General features: G+C 42.6%; 1 protein-coding gene across 3 annotated transcripts in view; it reads right to left on the bottom strand.

The window, feature by feature from the left end:
• Window positions 1-820: 820 nt before the first annotated feature.
• The window catches only part of PRR14L (proline rich 14 like), a 45,667-nt gene continuing 18,573 nt past the window's right edge, over window positions 821-27,914 (bottom strand). For 2 of the 3 annotated variants that reach the window (XM_068238383.1, XM_068238376.1), the window contains exons 4-9: window positions 23,749-27,685; window positions 19,485-19,550; window positions 18,167-19,355; window positions 13,501-13,607; window positions 8,066-8,137; window positions 821-2,627 (exon numbers count right to left, since the gene is read on the bottom strand). In XM_068238383.1, coding sequence (XP_068094484.1) covers window positions 2,336-2,627; window positions 8,066-8,137; window positions 13,501-13,607; window positions 18,167-19,355; window positions 19,485-19,550; window positions 23,749-27,685 — 5,663 coding nt within the window. In that variant the 3' untranslated portion in view covers window positions 821-2,335. The remainder of the gene's footprint in view (window positions 2,628-8,065; window positions 8,138-13,500; window positions 13,608-18,166; window positions 19,356-19,484; window positions 19,551-23,748; window positions 27,686-27,914) is intronic. The other variant, XM_068238387.1, reaches the window with a different exon arrangement.

Below are 27,914 nucleotides of genomic sequence, written 5' to 3'. Positions count from 1 at the left end.
TCAGAGAGAGATCTGTTGGCTGCCCATACACCAAAGGCCAATTCCCAATCAACTTCAGCATGAAATCTCTCGGGAATCTGCCTCGTGACGCCGCATCTGCTACCTTCCGGCCGCAGTCCACCCAAATGTGCCCATGAATTAAAATTCCACCTGTCCAGCTGCTCCTGCTTCCCCATTCACATCCCATGTGGCTGCAGTGTATGGCATGTGGCACATGTGACATGACAGGCGCCAGTGCTATACACAGTAACCCCATGGGATGTGAATGGGGGAAGAAGCAGCTGGACAATCACAGCAGCTGGAACAGGTGAAATTTTACTGCATGTCGCTTTTCCTTATATTGCATGTGCTCCCAATCGACCACGTCAGCCCAAGATTTCCCAGCACGGTCAATTGAGCATCCATGTTCCATGCTTGGAATGTTCTGTTGATTCATCAATTGAGCATGCTTGTTGCAGCACTGATTTTCATCCAATTCAATAAAATTGTTGAAGCAGATGGTCAAACAGGCTGCACCTGGCCACCTTAAATGCATGACGTGGGACTTTGTGTGTTTTGTATTGAAGCAGGGTGCAGGTCTCTATGCTAGTATAAATAAAAACGCAACCCATGTGTGAAGCAGATCGGCAGTGCCCTTCTCCTCCCCAGGCAGCCCTTGTAATCCAATGCTAGATGAAGACGCAATCTAATCTCCATTGAGGCTCTTCCCATACTAGAAATGAAAACATCTGCAGTCCAAATCAATAGTTTAAAATGTATTTGTGTGCAAAAATGAAACATGTCAGAACTGAGTTTGTACAAATAAATTCAACTATTTGAGTAAGAGCAGCGTTAATTTATTCAAATTTATAACTTAACATAGTAAAAACACACAGACAGACTTATCTCAAATTCACAGAAAAAGTGCAGTGTTTGGAATATGTGTCAGAAGCGCACACTGCTTATCACTACCACACAGAGGGAAATGCTGGCCCTCAGCTCTCACCATTGTAACCAGCAATATTAACACCAAGTGTGCCGACTAGTAAAGAAGTGCAGTGTGTAAAATCTATATATGTACACACATAGAAGACAGAAGCCCGGCATGGAGCATCGTCGTGAGGACACTGGGGGAAGAGGCTGTATTGTGTTCAGACTTTCTCAGTCTTTCCCCTAAAAGCAAAAAGGTGGATTCCTCTAGCAAAGGAACTTTGCTGACACACACTTACATATCTAGCAAAGTTATTTAAAGCGTTCTATATATTAACAGCAGAATACAAATGCTTCTCCCATTGAGCACAGCAGGGCTCAGGACCTTTGCAGCATAATACTAATTTTGCTGCATGACTTCTGAAGCCAGAGTAGTGCATTTCAAGATCTGGTGATTACTGACAAAGGCTATTCCAATTCTGTAAAGAAGAAAACAAAATAAAAAATTAAACACTGCTAAAGCCCAAACACACAAATGTACTCCCATCTCACAAATAAAAAGATTTGTTTTTAAGTATTTGCTCAATCCAAAGCTGGTATACCAGTTTTAGATAAACGCAAGTCTGTGTCTCACTTAAGAAATTCAGCAGCGGGATCATCAGCTTTTATTTTAAAAACGCCACCATACTATATAGCACAATACATTAAATAAAGGATTTTTTGTGCTTAAGTTCCCTGTTCTGTCCTCAAGCTTTGGTCATTACCTTACTCTTCCGGTTTTACATTATGAAAAATGCAGAAGGTGGGAGTGGAGTGAGAGGAAATTTTTGTCCCTGGAGTCTGAGACATGAGAAGTCAGAATTCCAATTAACTCAACAAAAAGCATCAGTTTGAATGAAATATCAGCTTTCCGTGGACTCGGTCAATTAAGGCAGAAGAACCTTCCACATAAATGAGAACCTCATCAATGCGATTAAAACATGGTCTAGCAAAACAGCAAGTCATTTGATTTTACAAGGCAAACTAGAATATCTATATACAGTAGCTTGCCAGAGAGAGGATCTCAATGCTATCCTTCACTATCCAGTGCAGGTAAACAATGTTTATAGACTGTTGACATTTCAGACTTATCAGCAATTATGGTCCAAAAACTTCCAACTCCGTTGACTCTTCAATATATCTTACATGAGATGGACAATAAACTTCTGAATGAGAACTGTCTGTTAAAAAAAAAAATAATTAAAAGGTTTTTAGAAAAATTAACACACTATATTCTGTGATTATTTGGGGGGGGGGGGGGGGCATGCTCCAACCTTCCATGGACAACAAGGAGGATTGTCCTCACCAACATCATTCAGCATGTGCATTCCTAATATAGAAAATTGATGCCCAGTTCTACTACTATTAGAAATAGATTAGCTTCTTGTCAACTGGGCTCATCAGCAGCTGCCGATACTTGTTCTTGAGCTTCCTCTTTCAACAGGAAGTTTTCCAGATCCATTAGCTTCTGTATGAGAAGGGCATCCAGCTGCACTTCCTCTGTGGCAGCCTTTCTTCCTCGCTTGCAGCTTGGCATGACTCTGAACTTGCCCTTTGCTCTTTTTGGACGGGGAACTGTGCAGTCTCTGAACTCCAGGATACGTTTTCTCTTTGTTTGAGAAATTGACACCAATATTCCATTCTTCTCCTGGGGTTCTTCAAATATTGTTTCAAGGCTCCTAATCAAAAGAGCAAAAAGACAGGTTGGAGAAAATAGCAATGGGAGGGGTATTGAAAAATGATTAAATTGTTCTATTCTTGTTTTTGAAATGGCCAAGTGTGGTTGTTTTTGGAGTTTTAAATTGCATTCTTTGGCCAAACAAGCTGAACACTGAGGAACCTACCTAACTAGGGGAACCTCTCCGGGATATAGTATTTTTTATTAAGTATAGCTCTGATATCTTAGGGCCTGTACACACTGCTGCGCTTGCGTTGCGTTTTTAAAAACGCATGCGTTTTTCAAAACGCAAGGTCTTTTGAAAAAGAATGAAAATCGTGATGACTTGTACACACTGGTGCGATGTGTTTTTAAAAAAACGCAAACGCAGTGCCTGCTGCACTTTTTTAAGCGCAGCGCATGAAAAACGCATTAAAACGCATGCGCTTGCGTTTTTGCCTGCGTTTTTCAGAAGTCAGTATCCCAGAAGACTCTGCAATGTCCTGATTCCTGTTGAAATGTAAACTAGAAAAAAAACAAAGGATTCTTTAGCCAATCAGCAATTACAAGAAAAACGCAAACACACAAAAAACGCAGGCAAAAGCGCATGCGTTTTTAAAACTACAGGCACTTTAAAAACGCATGCGCTTGCGTTTTTGCCTGCGTTTTTCAGTGTGTACAGGCCCTGCCACAGTAGTTTGTAGAAATGTCACCAACTGATCCTAGGTGCTCACAATCTATTCCATACTATAGTCTAGTCTCCATATTAGAGTGTGTACACATTCAATTTTAAACGGCCAATTTTACCACCTCCATGTAGTCTGAGTTTACCTACACAATCTGTACATACTGTAGTATCTTCAAATTCTTCTACATGTAAGTGGTAAAATTGGAGGTTTGTATGAAGCCTTTGTTTAAAGCCAATTTTGGGGAGATTTAAAGGGATTCCGAGCAGTAAATAAAAATCAAAATCTGAACTTACCTGGGGCTTTCTCCAGCCCACGTAGGTCGGGAGGTCCCTCGACGTCCTTCTGGCTCTTCTCCCAGGCCCTGCTCAAAAATGGCTCCCGGCAACACTGGGCCCGAAGTACTGTCACGCCGGCCGCCGTGATGACGTGAGGCGGCCGGCGTGGTGACGACGGACGTCCTCTAAGGAAGAAGGAGCCCGACACTCGAGCCCAGTGTCGCCGGGAGCCATTTCTGAGCAGGGCCTGGGAGAAGAACCAGAAGGACGCAGAGGGACCTACCGACCTACGGTGGGCTGGAGAAAGCCCCAGGTAAGTTCAGATTTTGATTTTATTTACTGCTTGGAGTCCCTTTAAAGAGGAGCTGTTAGGTATAAGGTCTCAGAGAAAAAAAACACATCAGTAGCTAAATATTGGCTGTACTTACATTACATATGCATTTCACTGTCCACGTTTGGATTTCACAGAATTTGTATATAGTATTTGCAGAGAATGATGCTCCTGACAGCTCATGGCAGGTTCCATGTTTGTCTGTCTTGTATGAAGCCAATTGTGATGTTAATATCCTCCCTTTCCTTGCTTCCTGATGATTTGACTCACAAAAAAGATCAGGATCAAAGATCCTAATGGTTTATGATCCGGACAACACTACTGTGCAGTGAATATTAATTAGCCATGTGGCTAGGAACAATAGCGGACTCACGCAGTATACTCTAACCGAACATGTGCCCTGTGAACAGCACATTGATTTTTCAGTGCTGTGAGTTTAGGCTGCTGTTACAGGCTGCTGTAACATGAGCCTGTAATTTCCCACTGTGAAAGCAGCCTTAGGGCGGGATAGGGAAATGAAGGGGAGGACCAAGGGAGTGCACTGGGGAGAAGAAGCAGCCCAGAATGCTTTGCAGTATCTGTTATGCGTCCTTCCGGCCTCCTTAGGAGCTTGGGAATACAGAGCCTTGCTGTTCAGCAAACATCAAAGTAAGAGAGATTTTTAACTTCAGTATTGCCTTTTTGGCTTCCTTCTAAACTGTTTAACACAGGAGAATAGAGGTTTAAAGCGGAATATAACCCTGCATTTCAACTTTGCTCTAAAATATTATTTACAGCATATTATATGCAAAAAGCATTTTTTTTTTACTAGACCAGCATTGGAAGGGTTAAACACAGAGGTTTAAAGGTGGAGAGATATGCAGAAGTTCAGATAGATACATTCTATTTAGTTACATGTATCTATTGATAAATGTTACACACTCTTTGGCTGTCCTCCAAGCTCCTTCTCAGTCAGAGAGATGAGTCACATTCAACACTTAGATACATTTATGTAAACAAAATGTATCTATTTCAGCTTCGATGCGTCTGCAGAAATCTCCAGGAACTTTAAAGCCCTGTGTAACCCTCCCAATGCTGGTCTAGTAAAAAAAAAAAAAAAAAAAAAATGCTGGTTGCAATATAATATACTGTAAATGATGTTTTAGAGCAAAGTTGAAATGCAGGGTTATATTCCGCTTTAAATTAGCTTTTGCAGCCTGACAGTTATTCTTTAATGAACTACCAGTAGTTGTTTAGGAGGTGTGTGAGAAAACTCACATGTCTGCAGGAAACCCACACAAAAAACAAAGGAAGAACATACATTTATGTAGCTAGTATCCTGGCCCAGAATTATTTTCAAGCTGCATAAGTTTGCATCCAATTGACCCATCGCCATTCTTCTAGTACGAAGACAGTTTAGAACACATTTTATCAGGCTCCCTGGGGATATGGTTATGTTTACACTTCAAGATTACTTTGTTTTGAGACACAAAATAGTAACAGTTGCTGTACAGGCATGGTACTAGGATGCAGCCAAGCATACTGTTCTTTTATATGGCCAGAGGTTTGGAACACCAAGTAGCAGGGCAGTGAGGACATGGCTTTAAAAAGATAATGACACTTAATTGTATCACTCAACATCATAGAACAGTAGAATCCCTTTATAGTAAACTCCAAGGCACCAGGAAAAGTAGTGAACCATATCAGAAGTTAACTATATCAGAATTGGTCATACATTGTATATGTATACAAATTCAGTTGCTGGGACCTGAGAACCGAGTTTACTATATAAGCGTTTACTATAAGGAGATTCCGAGTTTCAGCTGTATAATTTTATTGACATTAGAATTCCCCCCGCAAACAAATGGATAAAAAACAAAAACAAAAAAAGTTTATGTCATAAGAAAGAAGAGAGGAGCAAAAGAGGCGGGGGGGGGGGGGGGGGGGGGGCAATAGAAGAAGTGCCTGATGCAGCATGGGAGGAGTCAGGTTTATTACTGGCGTGCAGAGCTAGAGTTTTTTTCTATTCGCTTACTTAAAACACACTCTTTTTTTCTTCTATATTCAAAAATGACTTCAAAATCACAGCCATTTTGCCGTATTTCTGTTTGCAATTCTTGTGTAGGAAACTATTCTCTTCCCCCTGAACAAGAATTAAAAGCGTGGCAAAATTTTGGCATCATTTTCAGTGGTTTCTGTTTTTCACATTTCTGCTATTTCTCTTCTCTCCACTAGGTTGCTATGCCAGTGCTGTGTCCGATCCTGTGTCTGGTCACATTTTCTACAGTATTATATAATGGTGCTGATATTTAGGCCCCGATATCTTACCATTTATACTTTCTACTCTAGATTTGTGAGCCAGGGGCTGGGAGCAGCAATTTGGCACAGAGGTAGACTGGAAAGAGGGGGTGTCCCCTCCCTACCTTTAAAAAAGGTAGGTGTGACTGCTGAAGATATTCGGCCTTTGATATCAGCCTTATGCAAATCAGGAATTAGTTACATGTGATGTAATTACTCACAAGGCTGTGCATCCAAGGCTGAATTTTAAATTAGTCCTAGAGTCACAGTGAGAGACCTTTTCAGCTGGGTTTATATTGGCTGCAGGTCTTTTCCCCCTCTGAGAACTGTGTTTTTCCTGACAAACCTGCTATTAGCTTCACACTGGTGGCGAGTTCATTTCCACCTTATTTAGAACATTGAAAACCTGAGTCAAGCAGTCTGACTCTGCCCATACCCAATACCTAGGTATAAGGCTCCATTATGGAAGCACAATGGTGCGTTCCCAGGATATCCAGTGTCAGTCACATGTCCATTGCAGCCTGTCCATCCTGGCACCGTTGTGCATCAGTAGTTGTACAGTTCTCGGGTCACAGTTTTTTTTTACCACTGGGGACAAGCCGCTACAATACCAATAGCAGCCCTGGCAGAAGCATACTGCTGGGGCTACCTATTGGACAGAAACAAACCAATAGGAATCCTCATTGGTCTACCACTCAAGTTGGTTTTAACCCAATGGGGAGTCCAGCAGTATGCTTCCATCAGGGATCCCATGGCTATTGCAATGCTTGTCCTTAGCGGCAGTAATGAGAAGATTACAGATGAAAGCAAAGGGTAAAGAGGACAAAAAGGAGTGTAGGAATGTGTTCAATAACCAACCTAGTGAGGACAAATACGGTCCCTTCTGCATCTGAGGTGTCCGGAATTATTGTGTACCAGACTGGCCGGTGTCCCACTCATTGCAACTGGAGGATTGGATCCGTTTGCAACAGACATGTCTAACCAGATACTATGCTTAGCATAAGATCTTTTAATGTGTCCATTTATCCACTGTCTTCTGACCCAGTAAGTGGACCGTTTTTAATGACAGCGCAACTGATTGAGTTCTGTTAACTTTGGCCAACACTTCCTTTATGAAAAGTAAATGAAGGCTTCCAATAGTCCATATGCACAAAGCCTGTATGTTGGGCTTGATAGACAAATAGCCGGTTAACCGTTACAGGAAAATACTGGTGAGCGTTTCCTTAGCATAAAAGAATAACAGATCACTGGAGTCAAAAAATACCACAGAACTCCCACTTAAAAGTCTAAAATTAACTAGATCAATCCAGCCCTCTACCCGTATAAAATTAACTTGAAAAATATGGGGAGGACACACCAGATTTGGACAACAATCCTACTACTCTAGACTATCTGTCGATAATTTGTTTTGTCAACATGCTCTTGCCCAAAATATACATTAATTTAGTAAGATAGTGGACTGAAATCAAAAGAAGTTCTTATCAATTTTTAATCCATTGTAATGCTGTAACTATAGGTAGACCTTTTTTGGAATGCAAGGTCAGCTTTGTTGGAGAGAAGAAAAACAAATACGCTTCAAACACAACTATTCTACATTTACAAAATGAGTACTGTATCTCTGCGCTCTGCTTTAGCATTTGCAACCTAGTTGTAAAATTATATTCAATTCGGTCAGTTATAGCAAAGTAATTTTCCTTCTTCAAGCTTTAATTGTTTTGTCTTTGGAGAAACAATAACCCAGAGAAAAGCTTTAACCCCCCCCCCCCTGCCCCCTTATGCTGGCTAGAACACCAATTTTCATAATAGGGGGGCAGAATTTTACAGCTCAAGCTACATCTTAGTAGAACAGAAGATGTGTTTATTTTGCCGACAGATTGCATTCACTTACCTTGCTGGTGGGGGAGACTTGTAGTTTTTGTTGGTGTAAATATCCTCTAGACTAAATTCTCTCTTGTTAAGGCTGAAATAGAATGTAAAGAAAGGAAAAAAAACAGCTTGAAAGGTACATTTGAAGTATTCAATGTGAAAATTATATGGCATCTCACTGTCAAACTACTTAGACAGCATGGGCTCCCCATCCAACTTTTTTCTCCTGAGTTTTGCAGTGCATCAAATACCAATATGGCTTTATTCTTTCAAATATCAATATGGCTCTCCCAGAGAGGCTCACTGGAAACCCAATATCAGGGATGCAATCACTTACAAATACCAGCCTCCCCAAACACACACAAGCCTCTGCTGCTCTGCAGTGGCTCTTCCATCTACAAAACAGAGCCACTCACCGGCTTCATCCAGAGCCCTTTTTAGCAGGTGCAAATTAAGATTTGAACTTTCGTACTGCAAAATATCGTTGTGGTATCATGATTATCCATCATGATTATCCTGACCGACACTGGGCCTCTGATGAGTCACTACGTGAGGAAACCTGTTGGGCGGAGCTTAAATACACTACTAGAACATATGTGTGCAGCGACCCAGCGTCGTAGAGAGCAGTGCAGTTGTGCGTGTGGCAGCAGCTGGTCAGGACAAGAATACAGAGCTTATAACGGCAGAATCCAGCTGGTAGCCTACAAACAGGGGAGAGCCCATATAACTAATGACTGAGCCTTTTGTAGCACTTAGAATGTGAGTGCAATATCTTTTTAGAACTATTAAAGTAAAAGTATTACACTAAATAAGGCTTTTTATTTTGACTTTTTAGTCATACACTGCGAGTGTTAAGAGAAGACATACAGGAGAAGAGTCTGCATTCCTCCTGCGGGTGTTAAGAGGGATGATGCTACGAACGGTCTCAATGTGCATTAGACTTAAAGAGAAACTCCAACCAAGAATTGAACTTTATCACAATCAGTAGCTCATACCCCCTTTTACATGAGAAATACAATGATTTTCACAAACAGACCATCAGGGGGCGCTGTGTGACTAATTTTGTGCTGAAACCCCTCCCACAAGAGGCTCTGAATACCGCGGTACTCTAGGCAAACTGCCACAATGTAACAATGTTCACAGACAGGAAATGGCTGTTTAAAGCTGTCTGTAACAGCCAGAGCAGCTAGAAACAGCTACATAACTTGCCCACAGTAACAATGTCACCATGTAATACATGTCAGAATGTGAATCTGGGAGAGGAAAGATTTTACAATGAGCAAACACTGACTAAATCATTTATACATAATTATTGTAAAAATGAAGCACTTTTTTTATTAAATTATTTTCACTGGAGTTCCTCTTTAACTTGAGGTCTTAAAGCATACATGGCAAACTCCAGTCCGCGGGCCAAATCTTGCCCTCAGAGCCATTAAATTTGGCCCTCAAGTGGTTTCCCCCACTTTGCATGATGTTAAGCCCACTCTAGACCACCAGGGAACCTAGATTTTCGGTGAAACCCTAGAATAGCAGGAAAGCCATATGGGGGAGGCAGCGGGAATGCACTAAACACTAAGGAACTGTATAGGGAAGGGTGGGGGCCTCTAGACACCAGGGAACTGTATAGGGGTTGGAGGGGGGCCATTAGACACCTGGGAACTTTATAATAGAGGATGGTGGCCAGTAGACATTTAGGTTGGACCTCGACTTGGTCCCATTGTACAATTTCAGCCCACTTTGTATTGGAGTTTGACACCCCTATCTTAAAGGATGGCAAGTCTCACACAACGGGTGGTCTGGAAAAAAAACAAACAAAAAAAAAACGGCCCTCCATGCCCACGAAGATGGACAGCACTGATATAGAATATCCAAAACCGTTGGAATGGATAAATGTTTGAGAGGAGTTGTCAACCACAGAGAAAATCTTTTCCAGTCTTCAACCTCCCGGACAGTATGAATATTTCCAGATTTTAGGGTCTCAAAAAAAAAATCATGCTGCCAGAAAGCCTGCAGTAGCCCCTGCACTTACCTCCCTGGGATCCAGCACTGCAGTTCTCCCTCTGTACTCCAGGGTGGCACTGTAACCCTGTAGTGAGATTGCTGTTTGTTGTCATGACAACAGGCGGTGATCTCACCAGGGAGATGCAGAGCCTCAGAGGACAGGAAGAAGAATGGCTGCCGGTGTCTGGATCCCCAGGGAGGTGAGTAAAAACGCCCACTGCGCGCTATACTCTGCATAGACAACGAGTCTAGCTCAGGTTTACCGCTATGAGTTGTGGATTTCCAACCCTGAGCCTAACTCGGGGTTACCGGCAGGGAGGTTAAAATGAATATTGTTGCCTCTTTTCTACTGTTTACTGAAGTTTGAACCACTTAACTCTCTCTGTTGCTTTTACTGCCTGATGTGATGGGAAGCCAGGAACTAAAAGGAAGACACAGCTCAACACTACAGATGCCTTCTCACCTACTTCCGTTCTTTTATACTAAGGATGAGCAACAACAGTTTCACGAGAAGAAAAACTGTACCCACAGCAGTGAGCAATATCTTAACCAGAGGTCCATCTCTTGCTGCAGCACTCCACGCTGTGCACCAGTCAAGTACGGTGACGAACATTTTGGTGTGGGGTTGTTCTGTTGCATCATGACTGGGCAGCTCCCAAACTTAGAATTAATAACAAATCCTTCATTGTACCAAATACAGCTTAAGGATAATGTTAAAACACAACCCCCCCCCCCCCCCCCCCCCCAAAAAAAAAAACAAGAAAAAAAAAAAACCAAACAACAAGAAAAATAAAAAACAGAACAAACTGGTGAGAAAACTACAGCTCAAACAAAAACGGGCCTGGCAATATTCCAGTAAAGTGTAAACATTGCAAGAAATCCCATAGACCTTGCAGAACTGTAGGAACTCTGCAATGAGGAGAAGGAAAAAAAAATCTTCCAGTCAGACACACAACACCTACTTGGATTTATTTCAGCAAAAAAAGTCAATCATATGGCAATGGTACATCTGTATTCACCGCCGGTATTTCCAAAACAAATAACTGCATACTTAAAGCGGACCAAAACCAAACTTTTTTTATAATTCAAAATAATTAGTTGCACCACTCTGACACATAAACACACCCTTCAAGCCTATGAGCATTTCAGTGCATGCTTTTCACCCTTCTCTTTTCATAACTAGGGTTATACAGGTGGCAGCCAATTAGTAAATCCTCCTTTGCCGGACACCGCCTACTCCACCAGTTTGCCGGATTCTGTCCCGGCAATATGAAAGGAAGGGAGCGGTTCCTCCAATAAATGTAAAATATTTTATATTTGTCATCATGCAGCTGAAAAAAGGCTGTTTATTATAATTTAGAAAACTGATTTTATTTCTGAAATCTTGTATTTTTAATTTGGTTCCACTTTAAAGAAAACCTGAACTGAAAATTAAAAGTCAAAATAAACATACGTTATACTTGCCTCTCGCATGGTCTACTCATCAATCTCTTTCTCCTCTCATATGTCCTGTTTGTCCACTGTAATCAATGTAATTCTCCGTCCTCCATTTTAAAAAAAGGTTGATGAACCCATAACAGCATCCGGGTCAGCACACTGTTAAACTGTAATATCACCCACTTGAGCCATAGGGAAATATGGACATTACCTTGCACATCAGTTGTCCTTTCAGTTATAACTAATAGCTACTGATGTATAACTGACAGCAACTGATCTATTTCAGGTTTAGACAAAATCTTGTCAGAATTGGAAGGAATCATTGTAAAGGTGGCCACATACACCATACAATTAAAAAGATCCATTTTTTCACCAATTCGATAATTTTGATCGGTCGTCCCCCCAAAAAATGTAGAGCTATTCTTTGTTTTCGATCGATAAATCCAATTGAATTTCCCGTTTTTTAATTTTTGGAGATCGAACGTGTTGGAAATTTCAGACCAACTTTATCAATAATTGTATGGTGTGTGATGGATTGTCAATTATTTGATGTATACATTGAACATTGGTGTGTGGTACACTGGTCAGATTTTTGAATTGTTAGAAACAGTCAGAAAAATTGGACAGCTATTCTTGAATTGAACAGATATTTAAAAAAAAAAAAAATGTATGGTGTGTGGCCATCTAAAATTGTATGGTGTGTACCTAGACTTAGAAGAAAATGGTGAGCTTCTGAGTGGAACTGATGGCGAGGTGAGTATGTAATATTAATTTGCAGGTACATCATGTATTTATGTTAAATAATTTGTCTCAGCTCAGGTGTCCTTTAAATATTTTTTGCAACATGGATTCCTCAACTATTCAGTGAAATCCTTACCTACACAATCTTAGTTTCCTTTTTACTTCATCAATCAGTAGCAAGCAAACCAGTTTACCCACTACAAGCTATATCCTAAATCACCAAATCTGGATTGAATTTCATTACTGTTACAGCCAACACCCCAATTTCACCACACTTTAGTTTTTGGCTTGGATTACACATATGGTAAATCTGCACATTTCAAGTCCAGTACTGTCTTGTTCATTTTGCATCAGTTTTCTATCAGTTTTACCTGACTGGACTGGAAATGTACACTTTCTATGTGTCAACATACCCATAGAAAACACATACAAAATAAAGGACAGGATTGTAAATGCACAGATTTATGTGTGCGCACAGCGATAGAAGCACATGTAAAACTGATGCCAACTGTCAAAAACTGACAGGACACCTTATGTGTGAACCAAACCCAAAAGAGAAAACAATGCATTTTCTTAGGGCTTGTTCACACTAAGGGCGTATTTGCCCTTTTATCAAGCGCAGAAGTGACGTCAGGAAGTGAGAATCCACAAGCACTTGGCAAAACCGCTTTTAAAGTTTAAAAAAAAAAAAAAATATGCAGGAAATCCCAAAAAGAACAACCCCCCCACAAAACCCGCCCAACGTGAATGGGCACATGATCGGAACGCGATGGGAACAAAGCCTCAGGCAGATTACCGGTAACTGTTCTTTGTAGAAAGCAATTATCTACAGAAGAAAAAAGGTTAATTGGTTTCACATTGTACTGTTTCAAGGTAAGCACAAGCTCAACAATTTTATACTAAGCATAAACAATGTTTTTAGATCAGTAATTTAAAGTACTCTAAGTGAATGGTCTGAAACAAGACAAATAATGTGACTCAGGGCTGGACAAATGCAAAGTTTGCAAACAATCATCAAGCACCAAACTCTAGTTGTGGAGGAATAAACTCAGCTGATTGGATCAGTTTACACTTTTGTTTCACTAGCTGCAAACTTCTATAGATAAGCAAGCTAAAAAAGATTGGTCTTCCTTGTTTTGGCCCTCCCTGACAAAAGAGTGGTCAGTGCCTGGGAGAATGCCTGCGGTTCCAGATAAGCAGTTACATCCAGTACAGTATAGCTTAACACACAAGTATCAGAAGCACTAGGTTTTTCTATGCAAAAAAGGTCCTACTTACCGTTTAGGTTTGGGGAGACCCATTGGGGTTAGGTTTGGGTCTGGCTTTGGAATAGTTTTACGGATTTTAATTTGAGACACTCGTTGAGGCTTTCGCTCACCTCCTTTCTGGAAAGACAAAAATATTTATCCTTGTCAATTGTATGCCAGTTTTCAAGATAAATATAATCCAAGAGAATCTCAAATTCACTTAAGAGTACCTTTATTTACATGATCAGTGGGACCAGGTCCTATACTAACTCCACAGGGAGAGTCAGTGGTGGGATTAGTGCAATAGTATGATCTCATTACCTCCTTTATCACAGGGTGGTGGTTGAGAGTGACTCATATTAGCCAACATAAAGAAGAGCAATGTAATGGCTCTGGTAGATGACTGCAAGTACAGGTAACGAGATCGGGACTGTAGGTTCGTTCTTAACCTGAATCTGTTCTTAAGTTGGAACACTGTACCATCTCTGTCCCCTGTACCTCCTCTGTGCCACCTGTAACTCCAGTGTCCCCCTCTGTGTCACCTCTGCCCCTTGTACCTGTTTATACAAGTTTAAAGCCGCATCTACACGAGTAGATGCGGCTGCGATGCTGCTTATTAATCGAGCCGCTGATGCGGCTCGATTGATAAGATCCGACAGGACGGATCTCCGTACCGCCGATTCCCTGCTCGATCCCCGCGAGGGGACAATGGCAGGGAATCGTGCGGGAGATAAGCGGCGCCGGCGGGGACGAGCGGGCAATCGAATGCGGGGGACGCGGCGGGCACGCGGAAGAGGCGATCCGGCGGCTAATCGAGCCGCCGGATCGCTACAATGTCCCTCCGTGTAGATGGGGCTTTAAAGCCATTTTTTCTTTGATTTTCTCAAAAACTACAATTTTGAAAAAAAAAAATTCGACTTGTTCCCATGGAAACATAATTCACGCCGTTCGTATTGGCGGGTCGTTCGTAAGTCGAGGACTACCTGTACTTCGTAAATTCTCCAGAAGTAACTGTTTGGCGGAGCAGAATAGAAGGAATGAGTGGGTGACAAGGTTCTAGTTAGCTGAAAGTCACAAAAAAAACCCAACTGCTGGAGTTTTAGCCTGTACACACGCTCAACCAAACCGCCTGTTTGTTGTACGATTTTGGTCTGTTGGATGACAATCAGGCATGTGTACACGTGGTGAGCGACTGATAACAGGCGGTTTTGCCTGATCCATCCAGTGGATAAACTCATACGAATGTTGGGTCAAAAATTAAGCAGTTAACCACATGTGTACAGTGTCGTTTAAACAATGTTTTGAATGTAGCCATGCTGTGCAGTCCGTTGGTTTGCTTAATACTGTAGGGGGGTCAGGGGAAAATGAGTTGAACTTACCTGAGGCTTCTAATGGTCCCCTGCAGACATCCTGTGCCCGCGCAGCCACTCACCGATGCTCCGGCCCCGCCTCTGGTTCACTACTGGAATTTCAGACTTTAAAGTCTGAAAACCACTGTGCTTGCATTTCTGTGTCCTCGCTCCCACGGATGTCACCAGGAGCATACTGCGCAGGACCAGTATGGTCTGTGTCTGCACTGTGCGCTCCTGGTGACATTAGCGGGAGCGAGGACACGGCAACACAGGCGCAGTGGTTTTCCGACTTTAAAGTCTGCAATTCCAGAAGTGAACCGGAGGCGGGGCCGGAGCATCGGGGAATGGCTGCGCGGGCACAGGATGACTGTGGGGGACCATTAGAAGCCTCAGGCAAGTGCAACTCATTTTCCCCCAACCCCCTTACAGTATTCCTTTAAGCGCACAGTGTGTTAACGTGTTGGTTGTTCAGTTGGTTGGTGGTTGGGAAGTACAAGTCATGAAAATGGTTTGTCATGGGGTCGGTCATGTATATGTGTTAGTCATGCACTTCGTTGGACATGTGTACGCACCGGTAAGTAAGAAGAAGAAGAAGAACAAGAACAATGCTAAGTCAATCATATCAAAAACACTTTTTTCCCCCTAATGCTTCAGTTGAAATGTGTTTCTTTACTGGGCACCATTTTGAACTCTCCAGTACCTAGGTTTACTGAATAAAATTTTAAGTTTTTACATATGATTCATGGCACCACACTTGCATTAAAGTGAACACGAGGTGAAAATAAACTGATGAGATAAACAATTATATTTATCCTCCTACTCCTAAAAATGACTTAAGACATCGCAGGATTTTATTTTATATTTAAACATTTAGAAAGTAGAGTGAATGTTTTGTTGTCTCTGCTCAGTTGCAGTCTATTAAGTGTCCCTAAATGAAAATACATGAACTATATTAACCCTTTCTCTCTCCATCTGCTCTCAGAAATATGTAGAAAATGTATTTTGCCACAAAAAAACTTTGGTTGTAATTTGCTTATCAGTGATGTTTACTATATTCCTGACAAGGTTCTGACAAGACAGAAGCTGTCATTTCCAGCCTTAAAAATTAAATATTTCAGGCAGCAAAATAAAACAAGTAAAACACCCTGGTTATTAATATGTTTAGTGCTGTACATACACATGTTTATCTCATGTCACATGTCACCTCGGGTACACTTTAAGAAAGAAACTTTGTATGATGAAAAAACCTTTTCCTAGTTATATTACATCACCCTTAGGGCCCATTTCCACTGTGGCGGAAACCGCCGCGATTCCGCAGAGTTTCCCCACACATGAATCGCACGGGGAAACTGTCATAGGGGAGAATGGCGCCGCCAGCCGAATCGCTTGCAGTAGCAAATCGCCCGGAACCCTCCACAGAATTTGCGGCGGAGGCTGCGATTCCCATAGCAGTGCATGGCACGGCTCATGGGATTCGCCTGCGATCCCGCACACCCGCTCAGTGCCGGCGTGCGTCTCGCAGACACACGCCGCACAAGTGGAAACGAGCCCTTAGCTGAAAAGGTCCTCACTGAAGTAGTCCACAGCAACCCAAGAACCAACCACAAGGCAATCTCTCCATGATTCTCTTTTGCTGCTGTAGGCCACCCTCTACTGCTACAAACTCTACACTCAACATTTGGGACACTGCCCTCGCCTGGTTATTGTTTTAAAGTCTGGTCTGCAGTGACAATATCCGGTGCCTAAAACTTTTCTGCACTATTACTGTTGATGTTCCTGTAGGGCTCTTTAACACTTCCCCCCATTAGCAGTTCACGGCCAATTTGGTCATGGACTGCTCTATTACAGTTTGGGGAGACTGCAGCAGCCTTCGGAAGCACTCGGGCTTCCAAAGACATGCCACTCCCCAATGCACCCGCCCTATCTAACACACTCGTGCAGTACAGAGCCACTGAATATTGACAAAGTCTCCCGCGGCAGGAGATTCAAACCGTGGAGCCTGTGGGGGAACGAGGACGAGAATGGGAAGTCTCATTAGGACCCAGAGCATTTCCTCTCCTTAGTTATGTATCTGTTTTCTTATTTTAAAACAGGCTTCAGATTCACTTTATTTAAAATAAAGAAAGCCCTAAGGCCGGTTTCACATTGAGAATTGGCAGTAGCGGGGCCACACCACACAAAATGGGCCTTCGGGGATTACCACGTTTGTATAAGGTAATCCCCGTCCAGCAGCTTTCCAAGCAGGAAGGGACGCTCACTACTTGTGGCCGAAGTGATCACAGGTGTGGAAGTGAATTGCTAAAATAAGCGGAAGACTTGCGGCGGTCATTTTAGAACACGCGCTTCGCCATAGCCTTACATGACTTCCGGTTAGCAGCACGCACGGTAAAGTAGGTTTGCCTTCCCGTCGGGATACGGCGAAAACAATTTCCATCGCAACCGCCTCGGTATGAAAGGCCCCATAGACTTTCAGTGCTCTGCAGTGGGGTGCAGTGAAAATACCGCACCACCCCAGTGTGAAAGACCCCAGAGAATACCACATTAGGTTACATATTTACGAACTACTGTGGCAGGAACATACATAACCTAAGTGACAGGAACATAGAAGAGTAAAAGTAATTTATAGCGCATCATACTTTGGGATGAAAGTATTTTATTTCATACTCTAAATAGTGGTCCTCACGACGACAGACGGTGATCTCACCAGGGGGAAGCAGAGCCTCGGAGGAGAGGAAGAAGAAGGGCGGCCGACGTCGGGATCCCCCGGGAGGTGAGTGAAAACGCCCAGTGTGCGCATTGCTCTGCATAGACCACAAGTTCAGCTCTGGGTTACTGCAGCTGGCTTGTTTTTTCCACCCCGAGCTGTACTTGTGATTACTGCTAAGGAGGTTAAAGCATAGGCCTCAGCCCAGTCTAGTCCTCTACTGCTTGCTTTAGGGGAAATTCTCTCCTCTATTGGTCACCAATTTATTTATGAACTGACAACCTAGAACTACCTGTGTATCTCATCCATCCTGTTACTGTGTCTATCAGTCAACGTTTCATGGCTGCCTGGGAGAAAGCAAAAATTCAACTTATAAATTCAACTTCATAAAGTGAAGATTATTGCCCCATCCTGCTTTGGAGACAAAGCGTTGCATGCCTGAAACAAACATCCCCCTCCCCCCTTACAATTTATCATCACTACTAAAGGTCTTTCCACCTTGAGCCCTACTTGGCATCTGTTACCCTTCTCTACCACCCCCTTCACTGTCTTCCGATAAGCTCAATTCAATCCACTATTCCTTGTGTCCTAAACTGTGAAGATTATAAAGGTTTGGACATTTTGTTCATTTTATTCCTTACCTCATTTCTCTGGCTTTGATTTTTTTCTGTTATACAAGGAACACGTAGCGTTTCCTTCTGCTCAAAAGCCTTAGGAGGCAACAGAATACACGGAATCTCAGTATTGTCTTGAAAAATTGTCAAGTTTTGTTGTTGAAGCTGAGAATTATCCTTCTGATAAGTGGTTAAGTGGGGTGGAAGTTCACAATCATTAACTTGCTTAGAAAATAAAGAGTGTGGACGTTCAATGTTATTTTGCTGTATGGGCTGAGCAGTCCAAGACGGAGGTCCCATAACATCAGCTTGCTGAAGAGGCAAATGGCATAAAGGTCCCAAAGCACCACCTTGCTCTGTGGACAAACACTGTGAAATTCGAAGACTATTCCCTTGTTCTGTGGACACACTGTGGGAAAATATGGGAACATCCTGCTTAACAGACAAACTGTGTGAAGGCCATACACCATCATGTTGCTCAATGGATTTGCTAAACTGAGGCTCACAATTATCACCTTGGTCAGTGGGCAAAGTGCATGGAAGTCCAAGTCCATTGTGTTGTTCTGTGAACAAAGTGCATTGAGCCCCAAGTCCATCAACCGGCTTAGTGGAAAAAGTGCATGGAGCCACATGTCCACCAACCTGCTCACTGGACAAAGTGCAGGGAGGCATGAGACCACAATTTTGCTCAGGGGGGAAAAAGTTGGAAACTCTGAAAATACCTTGCCGAGCAGGCAAAAAATACAAAGACCTGAGAACTTTGCCTGGTTCAGTAGATAAATATTTTAAAAGTTCAAGACCGGTGGCTTGCACAGTGGACAAACTGCTTGGAGACTGCAGGACAACATTCTGATCTGTAGAGAAACAGAGTTGAGACCTCAGACCATTACTTTCTTCAGTAGAAAAATTCTGTGGAGGTTCATGACGAGTTCTTTGTTCAGCAGGCAAACAGAGGTGGGTGTCTTTTTGCTCATCGGGCCAACATATAACAGGCCTAACAACTTTGTCTTTCTCAATGGACAGACAGCTGGAAGAACCAATATCAATGCCATCATTAGATAGTGAAAAATGTGGAGAGTCAGAAAAAGCAGAACTATACTTGGGTGGCTTAAAATAACTTTCTTGCAGAGAACACACATTAAAATGAAGCCTTGGCTCATTTGCTTGAAGATAGGTCTTTGGTATAAAATTCAGTGAGCTGTTCAAGAATGGTAGGCTGTAAGGAAACAATGATAAATACATTGTTAAAGATGGTTTAGATGGTTTACCTCACATGTAATTGAAGGGTGGGGCGGTGGCACTGAGGAGGAGAAAGAAACGAAAAGGAGGGAACCAGAAACCATACCTGAATGGGCCTTGTCTGGTGTCATCAAGGGACATCTGAGGATGACAGAGGAGACTGTCTAGATTACTGGATGTTGGGGAAAGGAATAAAAAAACATTAGCTCAATCAAGTAAATTAACTCTTTTTGTGCATATAGAATGTGGAATGACTTGCAATGCACAAACTTTTCTACACTTCACATACACCATTTTTGCATTATTCATTTTTATTATTTGGAGATCTAGGTTTGCAAAACAATGTCAGATAAAGGTTTGTTAGACTGAATGGCAGTCTATAATCACCACCACCCACATGAGGTAGTCAGGGAGAGCTGGTTATGGAAACCATTCAGTCTTTCACTATGAGCACCGAACTGACCCTGCCCATTTCTTCTGTTCTGCTGCCAAAATATAACCTCCTTGTGGCCAGTACTGCAGCTAAAGCTCTGTATAGTGTCATCAATTCCTGTCCAATTCCTCCCCGCTCTGTGTGTAATAAAGCATTTACTCTTTACACACCCTCCATGTGTATTCAGAAAAAACTAATAAGGCAGCACAGTGTTGGTACTTACCCCCCGATAAACATAGCAAAATACAGTCCCAACAACTCAGATAAATGCTTTAGAGGTTATCCCTAAGAAAGGAAGGCATTTACATATATGGTGGACCTGCGCCTAAGTTCATAGGCTATGGCATTAAACATACCAGATTATCTATTCAAGGGAAAAAAAAAAAAAAAAAAAAATAAAAAATAAAAAAAATCGCCTGAAGTGGTATTACTGGGTATTAAACAGAATCAAACTCAGGCAGGCCAATATAGACTTATTACACATCTTTTCTGCAGTCAAACAAGTCATAGCAGCAGCCTGAAGAACTAATGTACTTTTATATAATAAAGGGTTAAACGTTTGGGGCATGCTATGTTTTATGACAAAATTAATACCATTTTGACAGACAGGGTGAAACAATTTGAAAAGTATGGGAGCTGCCGTATGCCCAATATTATCAAGTGATCCCCCCACCTTCTTTAGCAGAAATATAAACTTTTAGAGTGGGATTTAGATTAAAGGCAATTTAAAGAAAACAAAAATGTCAGGGTTTCTCCCTTTTTTTCCTCTCTCTCATTCCTCCATTCTTATCCCAAACGGCTGCAGTCAGAATGAAAAAAAAAAAAAAAAGCAGGTTCTTAGAGGTGTTATAGAGGCGCAACATTACACACCGGTTTTTTTGCAATTTTTCTACACTGCCGATAACAAAGTGCTATATTATAAATTACTATGGAAAGTTGATGTGCAAGGACTGATACACAGAATAATCCCTTTATATTAAACTTCGAAGGGACCAGGCAAAGTAGTTTACTATATTAGAAATTGACATACAAGCATATAAATCATACTGGATCATACTGGATCTTGATTCAATCAATTGGGAGTCATTTTTTGTTTTCAATGCCTCTGCAAGGGAGCACAGACAGTGTCTAAGCTAGATCGAAATACAGTGTTCAGTATGCAGGGATCTGCATGCAATAATCACACAACAGCTTGCCCAGGAAGGATAGGTCTCGCTTCCTGTGTGCTCCTCTGTCCACATTTCTGTGTAGCCTGGATGAGACTGAAGTGTTGCAGCCATGCACAAGCAAGTCACAGATGACAGGCAATTCCCTCAGTAATAAACTTACACATGAAGCTTAAGAAGCTGCCAGCCTGCCCACTAACCAAGGCTCATAGGTCTTCCGACTGATTTATGGTTCCACCCACTTTCCACTATAGCTCAATTCAGATTATTGAAGGGTAGAAATTTTTTTTTTTATTTTTTTTTTTACAACAGAAGTTCTATTATTTCAGGATTTGCAAACCAGACGTTACTCCCATACAGGCCTGTTTTTAGGGCCGTGCCGCCGCCCGGGGCGCTGTTGGGAGAGGGGCGCTGTAATGGAGGGGTGAGCCGGAGCCGCGGGGAGGGCAGCTCGACCTCTCCCGGGCCGCCCTCCGTGCTCCCCACTCAGATGCAGAGCGAGCAGCCAGGAAACGCTGTTTACAACTCACCTCGCTGGCTCCAAGCGCTGCTCTCTCGCCGCTGGTCTCCTCTCTGTATACACACTCATACACACGCTGCTTCCTGTTTAGCCGGAAGCAGCGTGTGTATCAGCGTGTAGGCAGATACGAGAAGACCGGTGGCGAGAGAGCAGCGCTTGGAGCCAGGGAGGTGAGTTGTATACAGCGCTTCCTGGCTGCTCACTGACTCTGCATCTGAGGGGGGAGCACGGAGGGCGGCCCGGGAGAGGAGAGGGAGAGGACGGGCTGCCCTCCCCGCGGCTCCGGCTCCCCCTCCATTATAGGGGACAGCTACCTATCTAACCTACGCTGGGGGGCATCTACCTAATCTAACCTACGCTGGGTGGCACCTACCTAATCTAACCTACACTGGGGGGCAGCTACCTAATCTAACCTACACTGGGGGGCAGCTACCTAATCTATCCTACACTGGGGGGCACAGCTACCTATCTAACCTACACTGGGGGGCAGCTACCTAATCTAACCTACGCTGGGGGGCAGCTACCTAATCTAACCTATGCTGGGGGGCAGCTACCTAATCTAACCTATACTGGGGGGCAGCTACCTAATCTAACCTATACTGGGGGCAGCTACCGATCTAACCTATACTGGGGGCAGCTACCTATCTAACCTATACTGGGGGGGCAGCTACCTAATCTAACCTATACTGGGGGGCACCTACCTAACCTATACTGGGAGGCACCTACCTAACCTATACTGGGAGGCACCTACCTAACCTATACTGGGAGGCACCTACCTAACCTATACTGGGAGGCACCTACCTAACCTATACTGGGAGGCACCTACCTATCTAACCTATACTGGGGGCTGGGGGGGCAGCTACCTAATCTAACCTATACTGGGGGCACCTACCTAACCTATACTGGGGGGCACCTACCTAATCTAACCTATACTGGGGGGCACCTACCTATCTAACCTATACTGAGGGGCACCTATCTAACCTATACTGGGGGGCACCTACCTAATCTAACCTATACTGGGGGGCACCTACCTAATCTAACCTATACTGGGGGGCAGCTACCTAATCTAACCTATACTGGGGGGGGGGGGGCAGCTACCTATCTAAACTATACTGGGGGCACTTATCTAACCTGTATTGGGGGCACCTACCTACCTAGCTAGCCTATACAGGTGGCAACTATACTGGCTACCTATATTGCAGGCACCTACCTAAATAACCTATACTGGGGGCACCTACCTATCTAACCTATGCTGGGGGCAACTATTCTGGCTACCTATATTAGAGGCACCCACCTAGCTAACCTGTACTGGGGCACCTACCTATCTAACTTATACCGGGGGCGCTTGCCTATCTAACCTATACTGGGGGCAACTATACTGGCTACCTATACTGGAGGCACCTACCTGGCTAACCTATAGCGGGGGCAACTATACTGGCTCACCTATGCCTGGCTACCTTTTTTTTTTTACACCCTCGCCCTGGGTGCATTTTAGCCTAGAAACTGCACTGCTCCCATATACTTATTATGGGGCTTGGGCGGGACCTGGACAATTAATTTGCTATACCCGAATGTTTACTATATCAATTTACTATAACAGGGTAATACTGCAAAACCCACAGCTTGTAGAAAGTTCATTTTCGGCCACCCAATTTGAAGGGCAATTCCCAGGCAGCTAAGAAAGGCTTATTTTTGTGCCTTTCTATTTATCTTTGTTTTATAGAGGTGTGCCATCACATCATACTTAGAATGTCAATGGTTACATAATGATGTAAAGCCTCTGGATATACCAGCTGTAAATTTTGTTCAAAGAAAACAAATGTTTTTCAAATGTGACTGCTAAAGATGGTCAATAAGATATTGTAATAATTCCAGCTTGCATGCAAACTTAATGCACATTGTATGGAGCTTTTAACTGGGCCAGTCAAAATCAAAGGAATATAATCAGATTGGCCCAGTACGAATATGCTTGCAAGCTGGAGTTATTATCATTGACTGTCTACTCATCACTGTAGGGATCAGTGCTTAGTCATACGTGCGGATATGAAGTCTCCAGGTACTGATTCCCTTTTGGAACGGCTACTTGCCTGACTAATGTGCTGAACCTTTACCTTTCTGAATCACTGACCTACACCGAGAAATACAAAATCAATGTTCTGACTCCACTCAGTATTTCAATTTCACATAATTACAAAAATTATGGAAACCCCCCCCCAAAAAAAACACAGACTACTATTTCAGTGATATTTACCAAATGGTGATGTTCTGGTTTAACTGCTGCGTATTACAGCGAGGGTGTGGAGTGGCATAATCAGTGGAAAAAGCAGACATTCCATGGCGACTCCATGTAGATAGAACACGGCCTAGTGAAAAGGCCAAAGAGGACCTTCCTCTGTTCTGGAAAAAAGGAGTTGGTAATCCCTTTAGTCCATGTGCAAATTGAGTCACAAATTGTTTTTGGACGGTGGGGATTCTGCTCCCCAGGTTTCTTTTCCTGGTCCACAATCTGTAGCATCCAGGAGATGAAAGTGCAAGTACCGTGTGAAGTCCAAGAATAGAGCATCCAGACGATCTACCAGATTGGACTTCACAACTAGGTTCTGATCGGGAAGAGTGTGAAGACCTGAAGTGTGGGTTCCACTGAGTGAACAGCTGGATGCTATCCTCGGCAGCAGAGAATTGTGGAGAAAGGAAGAAGGACAGTGTCCACTCTGAAAGCTGTGGTGACTGAGTTACTGGCAGTGCACTATTAAACATGTAATCAGGAGGATTTAACTGAATAAAGTCTGTTAAAAAGTTTGGATCTATTTTCATATGAAAGGAAACTGGAAATGTGGGGTTATCAAAGGCAGGGAAAGGAAAACTGGAGGCTAGGTTACCAGGGAAAATCTCAGTGTGATTAGCTGGACAAAGATCCAAAGACCGGGAAAGAAGATGGTCTCGGCTTGAAGCAAAAAACACATTTTCTGAAGACTGGGAGCTTATTTTCATATTTACACAGGAAAAAACCTTCAGCAACTTCCTGGCCTGAAACTGAACACCTCGAAAAGGAACTACCTTTGTGGAGTTAGATAAGGATTTTGGCCCAGATGAACTCTTGCATGCATCACTTAATCTTGTGGCAACTGCTGATAGATGGTTCAACAAAGCTTGCTCTGATGTGCATTGCTTCAGCACTGTGCACTTGAGGTTTGTAAAACCAATGCTCATCTTATTCATTTTAGTAGAAAGCAGATTAGAAGTAGTTTTTGGAACCACATGTTTTGATGGTAGCAGCTTCTTGCCAGGTATCTGAGAAGTATGTGCACGGAAAGCTGTAGACACATTGCAAACCCACCCCTTAGGATTTGAGGTGATATTTTCTTGAATAGAAACACTGTTACATGTACTACTTTGCTGACTTTTCAAAGATATATCACAGGTCAAAGAGCTTTTTCTAGGAAAATTAGATATTTCTTGTACTTTGCAAGATCGCCTCAGTGGATGCAAACGAAACCTTTTAGTGTTTTTAGAAGTAGAACTGATAAAGCTCTGAAAATCTGAAGTACCAGCTTGGCCAAAATTTATATTGTAAGTCTTTGGTCTTTTTGCTCCTTGTGTTGTACAGCAAGTAAGGCATTGAGGTTCAAGTTTTAACATACAATTCTCCACACTTTTGCCTGTCTTAATGCCCACTTCCATTTGACAAGATGTATGCTGTCTAAGGCAGTCTTCTTGCAATTTGCTGCTTAAAAGCAGTTCATCAGGCATGGTTAATGGCTTCTCATTAGCCTGCAGATTAGTAGATAAATTCTGGACATTAATACCTACTCTTTTACGTTTAACTGTGCCTACTGCAATTTGTTTAGGTTGACTCTGGCATAGTGAAAGCAATGGTGTGCATTCATTAGTAAAAGTAGTCTCTACATTCAGTGTTGCAGGTTTAGTCAATGTAGAGGGCTGAATAGACTTTGTACACATGTATTCGGGAGTCCTAGTGTAACTAGCTTTTATTCTAGATCTGGTTGATATATGTTTTTCAGGTGTCGCACATTTTATTCTTTCAGTCTGTGCAATTTCAGGAAATTTCGAAGAACGAGCTATTGTATGTGCCGTTATGGCAGTACGCTGCTCACAATGGCTACTAAACAAAGTTGAATTTGCCAGACTTTCCAGTTTTGGCAATCTGTAACCCTTTGTCTGCCTACAGAATTTTGACTTTCTTACAGTCCTGACTACAGCTGCTGTAGATAAGGCTGATGGATTACTTTTACTTACAGCATCTGAACTAGAAGAGCAAGTATGGTTGGGCAAGTTAGTGATGGGAATCTTCATAGGTATTCCTTCATCTGGTATTTCCTTACTACAGCACAGAGTGGAATGATTGCAAAGGAAGCCTTTTAGGACTCTGTTAAAATGTGGGCCTTTTACAAGAGGTGTTTTTAAAGAATGGACTAGCAGCTCATGTATGTTACCTCCACATTCTGACCATTTACCAGCAGCCTTTCTGTTTTTAGCATAAAGGATACTACTTTCTTTAAGATAGCTGAAGTTATTTAATGCACGCGTTTGGCATTTCATTTTCTGACGTACGAGATTTTTAGAGCGCTTGAAAGTTGATACGTTTAGCAGCTTGGATTTAGGTAACAACCTCCAAATATCTACATAAGGTAACAGAGCATTCTGATTGATTGTTAAAGGAGGGGTCAGACCATGAGGTTGCTGGATTTCCAGAAGGGTGTTGCTGCTGGATGGTGTTTGACAAGCCACATCTGTCTCTAACAAGGCATCGGAGCTCCAAAATGTTTCCTTTGATGTTGAAGGCTCAGATGACTGGCCATGACTAGGGAGGATTGAGTGATCAGGTTCGGTGACACCATTTAGATTGTCAGAGATTGGATTCTCAGACTCTCCTTTTTCAATTTGCAGATTGTTATTGAAATGTTCTCTCCTCGTGAAAGCTTGGAGTGGGTCACATGTGAATACCGTTGTCATGTCTTGAGGGCCTGGCAAATGTGAGGTGAAGCAGGCCAAAGGAAGATCAGTTCCATTTGATACAAGATGATTTATGTGTGATGTGGGGCAATGAATAGCTTGCATCATACTATCAGAAGAGTTGCTGCTCTCTAAACTCAAAACCTCAGAAACAGAAGCTTCTTCCATTTGAATTAACTCATATTTTCCTACCTGTTCCTTATAATTGATTTCAGAATTCTCATGGTGAACAATGTGTGTGTCAATGTCAGTTACTAAGTCACCTGTAGTGTTTGTGCAAGTAGGATCTACAGATGGACTTATTGGCAGATCCAATGGAGGAGAATTGGTTTGCGAAGAATTGTCTAGGTTGTTCTGCTTACTGGCATAGGTGACATCTTTCAGACAATCTGCAGTGATGCTGGAGGCATTATGGACAAAAATGGAAGAGTCCTGTATAACGTATGATTTGGCACCCAACTCAATAGAAGCTGGAAGACTTGGTTGAATGGGCACAGCTTCTGTAAGAGTACCCTCATCTCCAGGCATTGAGAGCAAATTATCCCTGGAGATATTCTGTGAATAACTGTCTGTTGTCCCAACACAGCAGGTTTTTGGAAGATATGTATAAGCACAATCCTTTTGAAATTGGCCTTCTGTACAAGTGGGCATTTCCGGTGTCTGTTGGGAGCAGAGGTTGTGGGACTGTGACTGACTTAACAGACTTGGTGTTTTTGTACCATTAGTGGCACTTCCTTCTAGAGTCATTGGAAGATAAGATGCACTGTTGGTTTCATCATTCTCAGAGCATGTAGTTCCATCACATACAAAAGCTTCTTTAGAAACTATGGGGTGTTCTTGGATATCACCCAAGTGTCTTGTGGTCACACTGTGAGATGTACAAGGAAGAAGTGGCACTTGTTGATCTTCAAGGCACATACAAGAACCTCCCTCTGCTAAATCACAGGGTGGGCATGTGTGTTTTGAGGACATTACTACAGTGCATTCTTCATGAACACATGAACCAGAGGTCTCCTCAGAGAAACCTTGATGCTCCTTGTCCAGTAAACAATTTTCTGGGAGCATCTCAGAAGACTCATTTCCCTCAGAATGTTGATTATAAAGTCTCTTATTTTCCTCTGAATGTAATACAGACCCGGTGTCCACCTCTTCCATGCATGTAGTTTTATCAGATACTTTGGGAGTGGGCACAGGTTCCCCCATGGCTGGGTCATCTGAAAAACAAACAACAAATGAAAGCTTTGTCTTGAGCCTTCCTCCAAAGTGAGCAATTGATGTTTCTTTACAGATACAAGCAACACCTGCTCTCTGTGTGCAGTGGCAAAATGCCAGATAATTCTCTCAAACGGCTGCTGTATACCAGATGTTTTGTTTGAATCATACATTTAGCCAACAGCACAGCACTATGCATGCTGCTGTTCCAAAAACTGTAGACAGTCCCAG

The sequence above is a fragment of the Hyperolius riggenbachi genome, chromosome 1 (genome assembly GCF_040937935.1).
Source record: "Hyperolius riggenbachi isolate aHypRig1 chromosome 1, aHypRig1.pri, whole genome shotgun sequence".
Lineage (NCBI taxonomy): Eukaryota > Metazoa > Chordata > Amphibia > Anura > Hyperoliidae > Hyperolius > Hyperolius riggenbachi.
Note: the sequence above shows the minus strand (reverse complement) of the source record. Positions and strands in the feature narration are given on the sequence as shown.